The 13920-nt window shown below is 44.7% G+C and overlaps 2 protein-coding genes across 2 annotated transcripts in view; both read right to left on the bottom strand.

Annotated features, from left to right (window-relative positions):
- LOC142572996 (phospholipid-transporting ATPase ABCA3-like) overlaps positions 1–1088 on the bottom strand; it is a 42954-nt gene extending 41866 nt beyond the window's left edge. The window contains exon 1 of the mRNA XM_075682482.1: positions 989–1088. Coding sequence (XP_075538597.1) covers positions 989–1004 — 16 coding nt within the window. The 5' untranslated portion in view covers positions 1005–1088. The remainder of the gene's footprint in view (positions 1–988) is intronic.
- Positions 1089–6725: 5637 nt separating this feature from the next.
- The window catches only part of LOC142570592 (phospholipid-transporting ATPase ABCA3-like), a 145698-nt gene continuing 138503 nt past the window's right edge, over positions 6726–13920 (bottom strand). Inside the window, exon 15 of the mRNA XM_075678962.1 lies at positions 6726–7197. Coding sequence (XP_075535077.1) covers positions 6726–7197 — 472 coding nt within the window. The remainder of the gene's footprint in view (positions 7198–13920) is intronic.

Below are 13920 nucleotides of genomic sequence, written 5' to 3'. Positions count from 1 at the left end.
CCTGCTCATTAGCCGGCGCGATGGTTCGGGCCGTGACCAAGGGGCTTGGCGAATGAAAATCCAAATTGCCACTAAAAATTCGTTCACGGACTGGTTGACACATCGTTCTTGAGAAATGATTTTGTGCTGCACCAACGAACCTGACAGGTCATTCCTGTTGCTTTATGACCTGTCCATTCAGGCTGACAGATTCACCCTTCGAAAATCGCTTTTAAGGTTGACGTGAGTTTGCTTGTTAAGATTTCTGTTCGCCCCGCACAGCTATTTTCGCCGTCACTTGGATCAGGTCATTTCGCAACTGTGGTGCTCCACGCGACTGCTTTCATCTTCGAGGGAATTTTGAATGTTATGTCACGGTGCTTTGCGTCATAGTGGAGCGGTCAAGCTTCTATAATCCCTTTGACTCCACACTATGATCGACGATCGCAGTTCGCATCGATTCCGCAAGAGTAATTTCAACCTTTATTTCATGTTCTTCGCTCTCTTTTTGCATTTCAGTGACGAATAACAGGGGTGGGCTCGTAAAGCAAACCTTTTTATGGCAACGCCTTCCATTCGGTTACATTTCCTCGAAAGCTGCTTCTATACTTATGCACAACTTGCATATAGAACTGAAGAACACAAAACTTTGCCTAAAATACAACTGGCACCTGAAGTACAAGTCAATTATACGACATTCTGTTGAAACAAGGCGCAGTTCTTACCAGTAGCAATTCTAATACAAATTACTCAGTGTTGTACTATACTGGTTCGCTAGTTACCTTTTTCAGTGTCGACTACTCGTCGTCTTCCGCATGCTCGTGTAATAAATCATTTTCGCTATAACTTCATAGTCTAGCTTCTGCGAAAGTGTTTGAAAAGTATAGTCGTTATAGGCGTGTGATGAAGGAGATGGCGAGTTGAATTGGTGTTGAAAATGCTTCAATGATCAATTATGTTTTCTGATGATCGGGGTTATCTATCCGATGTTGTCTAAAACAAATATTACCTCCAACGACGAACATCGCCAGCGTTGCGGTGAAAGCGCCTCCTTCTGAACCGATGACACTGGACAGAAGGTAGGGCCAGAATATCGCCACCGGAGCAAACGACAGCCCGACCAGGTAAAGTGCCGCTGTAGAGAGGAGACAGCATACAGCGTGTCAGTTAATTCACGCACGCCCAGGACGCTCCAACAGTGTCATCACCAGTATCGACAGGAGCGTCTAGTCATTACGCCCAGTGCAGGGCTCTCAGAGATCTTTCAGGCGGACTGTATCGTTTGGAAAGGCTAGCATTAGCGATAAGACAATGACAAATAACAACGCAAGCTCTGAAAGAAAGCAGGAGACGCCTTAATGGGATGAAAAGAATTCGCCGGAGAGCATCGCTGAAATTAGGTTGAAGTCGAAAGTTGTTTTGTTTTTATTTCCAAAACGGTAGCGAGAGCAAGAGGTTGCGAGGCCTCACCAAGGCTCTTGGTTCTGAAGGCGTTAAGCAATATGGTACATGATTTTAACTATGAGATCACATTGGTCACATCGTATGACATCAAAGAAATGTAACGAGGCATTGTGAAAGTAAGCACCATGCGATATACAAGTGAACCCCAAGTAACCTTCATATCTGACGAAACGATTACCAAAATCAAGTGAGCGTGGTAACAACGTTAAATATAAAAAATCGTGCATCATACAATTTCAACAAATATGACTTGTGGAATAACATAACATACTCAATTATTGCACGTGAAATAGATAAAATTTCAAATATTATACATGTATTAAACATATGAAATAAAACCAATATACCCTAATCCACGCTCTATAAAGTGCATTCTTATACATTGTGCAGACAATTTCTTGTAATCAGATAAGTGTACTCGTTTTCATGAATGGAGAAGTTGATAATTTAAGTGCTCTCCGTCACAAGTTCTTGTTTTTGGAAGTTTCCCAGCTTCTCTGCGTAGACAGTAGTCAGATTTTCATTCAGATTATCTTAACGCATATGGTTTGTTAGTTATTATGTGCTGCATTAACATAGAACGGTATATATGATAGACCTTCAGCAATGTGTGTTTGATCAATATAACATGCATTCTTAGATCTTGCTGCCTACCTCTAAAATTTTCTACAACCCTCAGAGCTGTTTTTGGAAGACTACTAACGTTCGATAATTTCGTGGCTTTGTTACACCCCATAAAAGCAAGCAGCTGTTCGTGTATAAGTGGTGAATAAAAGACGGTGTAATATAAAACTTTTTTAAGCCGAAGTGGAATTGTATCTCGGATCCTAATGAAAGATCCCGTAATTTTGCAGCAGATTTCAGGACAGATCCTACTAAACCAAACACCTAAGAATACGTTTTTACCTTTTATATATATACATCTCGGAACCATATTGTTGACCTACAAGCCATCGGCTTGTTAATTCGCCCAAATACTATACATTTATATTTATTTACATTTATTTATAACTGGTCAATATGTAACTAAGAATACAGCAAACTTGAGTTGTTATCAATTAAATTCTGCAAAGTTTTCAGCCCCCTGTATGCGAAGAACACATCAGTGTCATCAGCATACCCTACATGATCGGTGTTTCAAAATTTAGTATATGAGAAAGATCATTTGTGCACAAGTTAAATAACAAAGGCCCAAGCATAGATGCCAGTGAGACGCCATGCAATGTTGTACTTTTCAATATTGTACCGCATCAATAATTTATCTGTAACCGTTTCTCAGCAGCTAACTGTAACAAAACTGCAAAAAAGTTATCGCATGCCGCAAGGCTCGTCGTTGTGTCGGAACATTCTCGAATGGTGTGGCCAACTATATAGCTTTGTCTGAATGATCAGACTGAATGCGTGAAGCTAATAGTGGTGCACATGCATAACAGCGCCATGAAACAGTCTCAGCGCAAAAAACAAAAAACAACCTGTCATCAGGCTCGACGTTCAGAGCAGCCCGCTTTTTTTTTTACGTTGGTATACGCAATAATTGCCGGGAGCCATTGGCGCGCCGTGGAAAGAACACGTTTGCTGCTACCCATCGATACCTGTCGGCCCAGTGATAGATGAACCACTTGGCCCTCCCAGTATCGTTCAACACGCTAGAAATGTGTTGCGCTGAGGACTGGTAGCTGACCATCCAGTCGTTATCACCTCAATTTGGCAGTTAAAATATAAGTTTTTTTTTCTCTTTTCCGCCAGCAGCCTCTCCAACGCCCTCCACGCGGGCGAAATAAGAGTGCGCCCTCTGACGACAGTCAAGTGCACCGATTTAAAGATTACGGCCAATCCCAGAGTGAGTGGGCTATACCGGACTGGCCGATGCGCTACGATTTTTCTCGTTTAACTATACATTGGGTAGTACTGTGGTACAGCAGTTATGTTTCAAGGTACTACGTTTTTTTTTTCTCGTAAACTTCACTGTATAATTTAGAATGCCCTTTGATTGTTTGCGGTTTCTTTTACAACGAAGGTTTAGAGCTACTAGAAGCGATGGAAACTGCTATATGCGCGTTTTGTTGTGTCCTGAGTCAACAAGACATTTCTCGGATTTCTCATTTGAATGGAATGTAGGGGCACGATGAGGGGGATGTCAAGGGAAATTTCAAACTGTATGACCTATAGTTACGGGATAAATGGATTGTGCTGAACCCTCGTTTTCTGCCGCATTGGAGGTGCAGCCCGAAACATATACGAAGTTTGCCACTGCACAGAGTGTGCCAATAGTGCTACCACTATTGGCACAATAGTGGTAACACACTATATTTTGTGTGGATGGTAATTAAAAATTTTGTAGAGATTGACCTATAATGCATACCAGTGCTTTACAAGCGTTAGTTACCGACCACGTAGAAAGTGCCCAGTGTCCTGAAAGCACTCAATCAGCCACAGTAGTTGACGTTTCTTAGCAAAAGGCGGTACCTTATAGGGTACGCGTGGATAATGTTTTAAGAGCGTGAGTTGTAAGAAATTCTTTAAGCAAGTGCCTAAAAGCGTTATACAGTCTTCATTCGCCGTTCTTCCTGTGTCCGGACAGAATTGCATGTCACAAAGCGTTAACATTTGTGGAAATGACATCTTATTTGTTATAAGTGGCAAAACTTTCAAAATCTGTTACTTAGTTTTGGGCGTTCCCAGTATTTACCGGAGCTTTATTTCTTTATTGCATTATATAAGATTCGTAGTACGTGTACTCGGTTTTCTTATTTCTTAGTGGAATAAACAGGTCACCTCGTTCGTACAAGGCCAACATAAGGTGCAGGTTCTGGGGGATGTGTACTCAAAGTTCAAAGCCTGTGGGTTAATTGCGGCTTTTGCAACAAGTTAAACATGCAATGACTCCGAAGCGTTGTGTGTCTAATGAACTCCACAGAATTTTTTATCAGCTGGCCTGCGAGAACTATAAATAATTTCAGCAAAATTAAGAACAAAACATTTAAGCTGATACGATGTGGGCCGCGGACGAGGTGGGTTTTCACCGCGGAAATTCGGAGACGACGACGAAGGCTGACACCGTTATGTGAAAGATGAGAACAAATGTATTTACATCAATTGTACAACTCGATCGGAGTCCCTAACGGTTCTGGCAAGCGAACCTCCCGCTTTTAGCCGGTACAATCCGCGAAGAGGTCCACTGGCAAGGGAAGTGGGGAAGTCGCCACCGAAAAGGCCGTTTAACCCTCGTGGTTTCTTAATCGTCTGACTGTGGGTGCGCCCATGGAGGGGCCGATGTCTGACTGTGCGCCGCAGGCGTTTGGTCCACATGGCGTTTGATGTCGATGTCCTTCTCCCCCTTTGTCGCTTCGTTGCCCGGGTCAGCCCAGGGAGTGGCAGATACCAAAACAGTGACGTTTTCTCAGAGAGGAGGGCAAATGGCTCGAGAACGGCATATCGCTGGAAGGTTGCGCGGACTTGCGACGCAGAATTTCAGGCCGGTCATGACAAAGCTCTGTGCGGACATATTAGTTTGCTTTGAGTATAAATTTTGCTAACACTGTATTCAGGAAGTGATTGAAAGCTTTATACGGCCATTTCACGCTATACCCTCCAATGTCCCGAAGTAACTCGACCTGGCTGACTCCACACCACGCTTAAATAGGGTTGAAATGATGAACATCTCAGTTTTAGCGTAAGATCAAGCTTTGATGCTTCTGGCTGAGTAAGATAAGTTGCAAACAATTACTGAAACTTTTATTTGTTGCTTATTTTAATGCGCTATACGACGTTCCTATATAGCAGGTTAGTAATTTTCCCCGATATCGTAGGTGAAATAAATGACGAAAATGTGCATATTTGGTGAAAATGAGATGAACGTTATGGGCGATGCGTAGGATAATTTCAAATTGTGTGCGTTACTTGCTGCCTCTGTAATAAATTACGTACGGAAGTCGCAGGTGAAGTGTGTCCTATCAAACCGCTGCACAATTTGTCCTTCTAACCCTAGTGAATTGTAAATTCTAGCAAGATTAAATATTTGCAAAAATGGGGAGTCTGTTATGGCTGATGAGATAGCGAAATAGAATGCCTGTGAATTGCAGCCTTCGTAAAAAGAAATCTTACGCAAGTTCTCCAAAGCATCCTATTCGGGCAACGTTTCAAACGGGTCAGTCGTGTGCGGCAAATGGTTTAATGTGTGGTTTGATGACAAGCAACTGAAATTTCTATTACAACTGATCAAAGCGACACAAGCTTCGATGGAATGTGGGCTGTGGTTCTATTTCTGTAAAGTTTCCGAGGTCTTCTGTCATTATTGTTTTAAATTATGGGTTTTTACGTGCCAAAACCACTTTCTGATTATGAGGCACGCCGTAGTGAAGGACTCCGGAAATTTCGACCACCTGGGGTTCTTTAACGTGCACCTAAATCTAAGTACACGGGTGTTTCGCATTTCGCCCCCCATCGAAATGTAGCCGCCGTGGCCGGGATTCGATCCCGCGACCTCGTGCTCAGCAGCTTAACACCATAGCCGCTGAGCAACCACGGCGTGTTTGTTATTTTTGGTGTACTACAACAGTCTATTCATCAGAATAATGTCTTCAATTGGGCTGCACTTTATGACTTATATGGTAAAGCAGGGCAGTTCGAAGGCCCCGTTGTGATCACATCGTAAGAGTGCAGCCGGTATGCTGCACGCCTCGCGTGCCTCGCAAATACCGAAGAAGACTGCAGTGACTGACAAGCTATGTCGACCGCTGCGGGTGGTTATATCTTTTCGACTAGTATCGAATTCCTAATTATGGCATGCAGCACTCAGCGATGGTTGCGATGTTACGGTCATTGATATTGTTATTTTTTCAGAAGCTACATATAGAAAGAATCGAGTTCTCGCCAAGGGAATTTAAGCCGATACAAGTGTTTATCAACGGGTCCTAAGAACTATCTAGAAATCTAACACCGATGTCGCCTTCTGCTGTCTGTTAGGCTGACTGTTGTAAGAAAGACGAAATAAATTTACGTCCGTTTACAACTGAACAGTTAAGCGCTGCGGATTCTCATCCGCCACAGAAAGCTCACACGACGTCAGTACTTCCAAAGTTGCGAGTTTTAGAGAACACGGTGTAGGCGTTGCGCACTATACACATGCCCAACCAATGACGAAATGTGTGCACTCTCTGACCTAGTGGAGCGCGAGCAGCCAATTCGAAGGGGCCTGCAAGCTCCCCCAACAGCGCTCCCGCGTGTACGCCGCCGCCTTTATCCGATCAGCCTTCAAGCGTTATTGCGCGGCATCCGGGCAATCACGTCGACCGCATAGTTGACCACTCACCGACGCCGGTGAAGTGCAGCTCGTTCTCGTATGCGAGCGAGTACAGGGCGAACGAGGCGCCGACGGGCGGCAGATACTGCACGAGCAGGTCGAACACGAAGTGCGCGGCCGTGTACAGCGAGCCCGAGACGCCCGTCATGAGCTGGAGCTCGAGCGCGCCGCTGCTCTTCTCGGCGACGGGGAAGATGGCCATCGTCGACACGGTCAGACCGAGGATGGCTTGCGGCAAGACTAGCCAGAAATCTTCGACGGATGTGAAGCTCGCTTTCGCGCTCGCGGTGCCATCCTCGGCCTCGCCCGAAGCCTTTGCGTTGTAAAACGACGCACTGGTGGTGATGCGCGCCTTGGGAGAGCCCGAGTAGGCGCGCAGTAGTGCCGTGTTGATCAGGTTCAGGAGCACGCTTCCGGAAACGCGGCTCGCCGGGTTGTACCAGCCTTCGATCCTGCGTTAGAAATGATGGCGAGCGCCCCGCCAATAAGTCGGGCAGTTTCGGAACCGCATCGAATTCTGTCGTCATCAAAGTTTCTTGAGGTTGACGGTGGACAATACGTTACCACACCGTGCATGCAGGCGCTCATCCAGACGTTGGTTACGGTGTATCAGTCGTGTGCTAGGTGTCGCGTTACCAAGGGAGAAAGTAGTGTAGCTCATTCGAGATAGAAAGATATTTTTACCAGAAAAGAAATGCTACTTGATAGAATTAGTCGAAAGCGCAGCGCATATATAATGCCTATGTGATGTTTGATTATACATGTATGGGTATCTGCACTGTTGAATGCAAGCATGGGTTCTCATATTGACTGTAGCTAAAGGTGCGTCGGTCGTCTCCTTCCAACTTTCTTTACGAGTACATTTACAGGAAACTGCAGTGTTTAAGGGAAATACATCCGACATTTATCGTTTGTTTTGCCACGTTTCACGTTTGGATGTGTCTAGCATAATCATTTTGAACAGCTAAACGCATGTTTAGCTCGTGTGGTGGCTTATTTTGCATGCGTTGTGTTGCAGCGTGCCTCCTTTAGCACAGCTTGCGCAGATTGGCGTGCTCATCATCGCTGTAACAACTGCCACACCTGATTTTATAGCGCTGATGCGCGTATCAGAGCAAGAAAAATGCATTACATTCGCGTCAGCAGCATGTCAGGAGAGTATATCCACACTTCTGCTTAGATACTACATCAACCAGTTAAAGTGCTGAATGCTGTATGAATAGAGTTCTGCGCAAACGTGATGGATAATACACGTACAATAGATCCCTTCGATGGTAGACGGCGACAACCCGGCTGAGGACTCACTTTCTATCGAAACACACAGTGACCGCTCGTGTTCAATACGCTATATGTTAAGTGTCAGAGTAGAACGCACGTAAAACACATAAGAATTCGTTTTGAGAAACGTAAAGATCGACAAAAATCATGCGGCAGAAAGCTACAGAAGTACAGAAACGATCACGTACAGAAGCCACCTCGTCGGCCGTTTTCTTAGGATTGCAGTAAAACGTCCGATTGCTACGCTGGGTTCGTGGATTCGATACAAACTTAGGAACTTGTTTTGTTGCTTTGCTTCTTTTCTATATGTGGCAGTTTTCCTGGTGCGAAAGCCTCTTCGCCAGTATACATCTCGCAATGTAAGACGTTATCATTGCTATCGTATTTCCACACGCATCGGATATGGCGTTACAGAGCACATGCGAAAACATCAGTGCAAACGTATTGTAGAAACAGCGATACACGTAGTTATCCGTATCTACCGACGGTCGAGTGACATGAGGATGTGTTGCTCGCAATCACTTGCGGTTATCAGATATTAGCGGCGAAACTGTTTTCGCTGTGTAAGCGACACCACCCAAAATTGAAAAAGAAGATCGATTAAAAAAGAAAAAAAATATCTGATGACGAATCGAAGCCTAAATCACTGCTTATTGAGCACTTGTGTTACCTATGCTCCACCGCTGCGACCTGTCGAATTGCTTTTCGAGATGTCATATGTCATATTAACCACTGCCTTACAGCTGCTTAGGCCTTTGGGCGCTTTACGTATATTCATAACGTATTTAAAGCTAGAAACGCTTATAAATACCGACCCGTGTCGTGCGCTAGTATTTATTGCCGCCGAAATCCGCTACGGCGTGTACTCGACCCTCTTGTTTGTGTAGGTTAGTATAGTTCACACATGTGATAACGGAAAAGTATGTGCGCATGACAAGCAGATAAGTGCGTATTTTAACTATTCTGCTACAAATGTACTGCAAATCTTCCTGGAATGTAGTTGCCGAACCGCGTTCTCCTCATTGATCCGCCATTCTTCAAGGCGACAAACTGGACTGTTCGCGTCTGACGTAGACTTTTTATTCCAATGTTTGCGCGAGCACGTATACTAATATGAACTGTTAGCAATTCTCGTTCGTTTTACTTTAAATGCTTTTCTTTTTGTAGCGCTTCGTTCTTGTTTCAGAAAGTAAAATTCAGAACTTCTGAAAGGGTCGGCCTTGAATGCATTGCTTTCCATTTTTTTAGGCGTTTTTATATATAAAATTTAATGCCTTCGAATATTCCAGCTGGGAATGACACATCTCCGCGATATTGACCGGGTTACACTGCATCGCCGACCTATTCGACAATGGATGACGTGAGTGACTCGTAATCGACCGCTAGGCGCCTGGTCAAGCTTAGCCTCGACACGCAGCCGTAGCAAGACTTGCCTGCAGAAACATCTTTCGCAATCCCGGAGGCATTGTCCACTGGACGCATTCACCGCACAGCCCCGAAGAGGACCTATACATTGACCTCTCCGACGGCACGCTGGAGGTCGCACGACGCCGCTATACAAGAGTAAATCCACATCAACTGCAAGGCCGCTGCATGCCCGCTCGGCTTGGGCGCACCTAGAGAGGGCAGAGGTTGGAGATGCCCTCGTGACACGTGCTCTTGTGTGCCACACCCGAACGGACACAGAGTGCCTAGTGCGGCGGCGCTTTCTCTGGAACTTATTCGTTAAAGTTCTGTGCGACCTATGGTGGCCACCCTAAACTTGATTGTCCAGTAAGCGTCGACTTGACCGGCAGGGAGAGAGGGGTGAGCGGGAGGAGGGACGCAGGCAGGTGGAGTTCAATGCAGTCTTACGGAGGCGTGTTTTTTTTTTTTCGACCTTTCTCCTATTGCCAAAGTAAAACTACAGCTGAAGAGTGGAGCAGTTGGATCTTTTCTAAAATTTTGTAATGTATTTAGAATGCTAGAGACTTCCGGAACACGACAACAAATACATGTAAAGGTGCTGAACTCTACGCCGTTTATTATAGGAGAATGGAGAAGAACGTTGCAACTGTCCAGCCTGGTTAATGATGAAACAAATTAAGTTATTGTGTTGCATGCCACCCAACCCTTCAGGCAACGGAGGCCTTTCTGCTTTTAGGAATGCAAAGGGCACGTACGCGATTTGCTCGTGTCCTTAAATTTACAATGCTTCGAATGAAAATCTGCACTTGTCCAAATTATAATTCTTAAAGTAGTTATTTATTTTTCTAGTTATAATCATACATTTGCTCTCGAAAACCGGCGTACAGTCGCATAATCTGCAGAGGTTTACTAAACCTCCTGGTTTGGAAGAATGGGGTACCTGCGCACGCTACTCCTTCAAACAATTATTGAGGCAATATATCATGATTATTGGCTAAAAGTTGTATTCTATAACTTTTTTATGCATGCCACCAAACGCCTAAGGCGCGTTATTTTTGCGCACAGCACTAAAGTTGCTGGAGCAGTGGGGTGGAACATCCGCCTCTTGGATACAGGGCTCGAATCCCTAAGCTGCCGGAAGCCCACCGGTTTTTAGAACAGGTGGAGGGGTTCCACTGCCTGGTGCTTCGCTGTGGGAAGAGGTGCCATCATCACGAATGGAGCTATAGTGGCTCTGGCGCCCACTGCGCACGTTTTCTTCCATGTCTGTGGGATACGCACACCTTTCGGACCACGGGTGGCTTTACTGCACAGCGTTGCCATGGCATGGAACGCATTGCAACTGTCTGAAAAATATTCATCGGGAACCTACCAGTAAAACTGTTACAAGCCTGCTCCTGGCTAAGAGCGCAGCCTTCATGGACCTCAAGACTCGAGAACAACCTCTTCTAGGATCCTCACCTGCCGAGACCCTCAACTACTGCGAATGCTGCGGTTTATCTAACGGGTAGAGATGCCCCCTGGTGTAGCGCTCGGCTACTTATTTAGATTATCATCTCGAAATGGGATCCTCATCCCTATCGATATTTCGAGGTCTCTGGGTGGCCATTATCCAACAACGAACGGTATTCAGGTATAGCATCTACCACTGCTGTGGCAGGCAGTCGGGAGCTGCCGCCGGATTCCTACCGGTAAGTAGGTACAAGCGCGTTCGCTGCCAGGTGATCAGCCAATACGGGACCTCAATACTTGGGAAGGAGACTCACCTGCGGCCCTATAACGTAAAACTATTCCAATATGTTTTTTATTGCAATCTCCTGACGTCAAATTTGCGTAACAGCCAACGCAAGCACCGGGTCGTCACGCAAAGGGTTGTCTGAACGGATCAATCAAACGCCTTCTTAGTTTATAGGAGGTCACTTTTCTTTGCTTTGAAAACGAATAACATTGCCTACATTGAGCGGTGTTTCGTTTGTAATTCGCTGCTAGGAGGCGAGGAGCATGCTCAAGTGGACAGAGTGTCGATGGGGCCGAGCCAGCGCACTGAAAATATATATTCGGATGAAAGGACGGCGCCGGCGTCTGCGATTGGTTCGCTTTCCCTTACTTAGCTTGCGGCCGCTGGCCGAAAATCGAGGGGGAATGCAACGGAAGCCTAAGAATGACGCTAAACCAGATCCTCAACAAAGAGGAGTTGGCAGAACGAGGTCGTAAACGTGCCCTAATGGCTCGAAAACGTTGCACGGCCACGCAAAAAGCTTTATTATACGCAAATAAACCCATGCATTCCGGCAGGTATCAGTAGCCAGTGCCTGAGTGATCGGCGGAAGCCATATTTTATTCCTTTCGGAACGGGGCAGCCGGCGACTATTCAGAAGAAAATTCAGTTTTGTTCGGCATATTAATGCATTTTTAACGCGTACACGTCACTTTGACTCAGCGAGTTTTTCAGGTTTTGTGACATCGCGTGGCAGGCAGGGGAAGTGGGTGCCGCCAGAAAACATTTGAACCAATAGCCGAGGGCTTATGGAGAAAAGGCGTCGAATCAGAAATAAAAATTTTCTTTCGTTCGGTCAAATCATGCATAATTAGTGTGTACACATCATATCAGATGGGGAGCTATCGTGGTTTTCGTGACGTCGCGGGACAGACAAGTGAAGTGGGGGTGGTCCATAAATGATGCTGTTTGAACACTGATGAGATTGTTCGTTATTAAACTATTAACCACTGTCTGATGCCATGCTAACAGCACTAAAGTGAAACAAGAAAAAAACTTGCAGGTGCTCAGAACCACTAATGAACACTGGTGTCATGCAAAAGAGAAACTCACAACCAATGCACGGTGCCATAAAAACCATTCCCGATCAATAAACTAACAGGCAAAATGATGTACCTTGCATTATCGCATGCAATACAAATTGTACAATGCGACTTTCTTAAAATCGGTAGTAAAGGAAAACCTATAAAATGTCCTTTGTTTGAGCTGCTTTCGTAGGAGATATAGCGAACTCTCTTGTTTCTGCAGCTCTTAATTTATAAAAAAAACGTTAGCGAGAACCTTACCAATGTTTTAATTCCCGTGGGAAGGCACATGCAGAAATATTTCAGCAAGATTGTAAGCAAAAATGCCCTAATAGAAACAATATGTCTGGCAGGAAATGAATAATCATGTCAGCCCGATCTTCTGCACTGTCACTGTCTCAACAGCTGGATACCATAGCCAATAAGATACAGTGTCGGGTATGTCTGCCCAAATACAAACGTTCCTTTTTTATTCAAGTATTCTAAAGACCCGAGGGTCCTTTTGTTCTAAGGTGATTCACGTTTATTTGCTAGGTATGCCTGGTGAGTTTCCGGATTTGGGATGGGCAATGCACTTTTGACTGGACTAATGCATTGTAATCTAGAAGTTGCTTAGAAAAATGACAAAATGCAAGTTGCTCGTAACGAATCTTAGAGCCCTATGTGCGCTGCTAATCACATAATTTGCAAAGGTTATATAAATAAAATGCTAAAGCAACACCTGAATTATTATGCATGATACGAATTAAACTGACTTGTTATAAATTTGTTATCAATACAACGATGAGGTTTTCTTTATTGTTAATAACACAGCTTGTTTAGTTTGCGTTACTCTCTATTTACAGCCTGTTTATGTAAGTCATAATCTAGCAAGCTTGTCGGCATCCCATGTTTTAGTAACCTGTCTACGTATCGCGCAACTACCTACGCATAATAATGATACAGAAGTCATGGAATTGCCGAATTCACTAAAGTAAATTAGAAAGAAAATTGGCCCAAGACAGATCTTCGTGCTTTATTTATGTGACGTGCTCTAATAGAAATCAGTTTTTCGTTTATTACAACGGTCAGTGAAAAAAAAAGTGATCGGCTTGATTATGCGGGTGTTCATGCCACGGCTGATAAGCTTTTTTTTAATTAGATACATGTAACGGACCATCTAGAAAAATTTCGTGAAATCTGCAATAACAGCCTCGATTCAAGGCAAATCATGGCGACGATAACGTAAAGCTATTCCAAAATTTTCTATTCTAATTCTGCAATCAGACCTCCGCGATTGGTCAAAAACTTTTTTGGACCACCCCCACTTCGCCTGTGTGTCACGCAACGTCAAGAAAACCGCTATCGCTCCCCATCTGATATGACGTGTACACACTGATTATGCATGAGTGAACTGATCAAAAGAAAAATAGTTATTTCTGATTCGATGTCTTTCCGCCATTAGTCCTCTGCTATTGGCTGCAGCCACTTGACTGCATGCCTGTCACGCGATGTCATTAACCGCGAAACCTCACCTTGTCAAAGTGACGTGTGCGCATTAAAGATGCATTAATATGCAGAACAAAACTGTTTTTGTTTCTGGGAATAGGAGCAGGCTGCCCCGTTCCGAAAGGAATAAAAGATGGCTGCCGTGAATCGCTCAGGCACAGGCTACTAGCACCTGCCGGAGAGCATGGGTTTATTTGCAT

Source organism: Dermacentor variabilis, chromosome 2, assembly GCF_050947875.1.
Source record: "Dermacentor variabilis isolate Ectoservices chromosome 2, ASM5094787v1, whole genome shotgun sequence".
NCBI lineage: Eukaryota > Metazoa > Arthropoda > Arachnida > Ixodida > Ixodidae > Dermacentor > Dermacentor variabilis.
The sequence above is the reverse complement of the archived record's forward strand: the minus strand, read 5'-3'. Positions and strand labels throughout refer to the sequence as shown.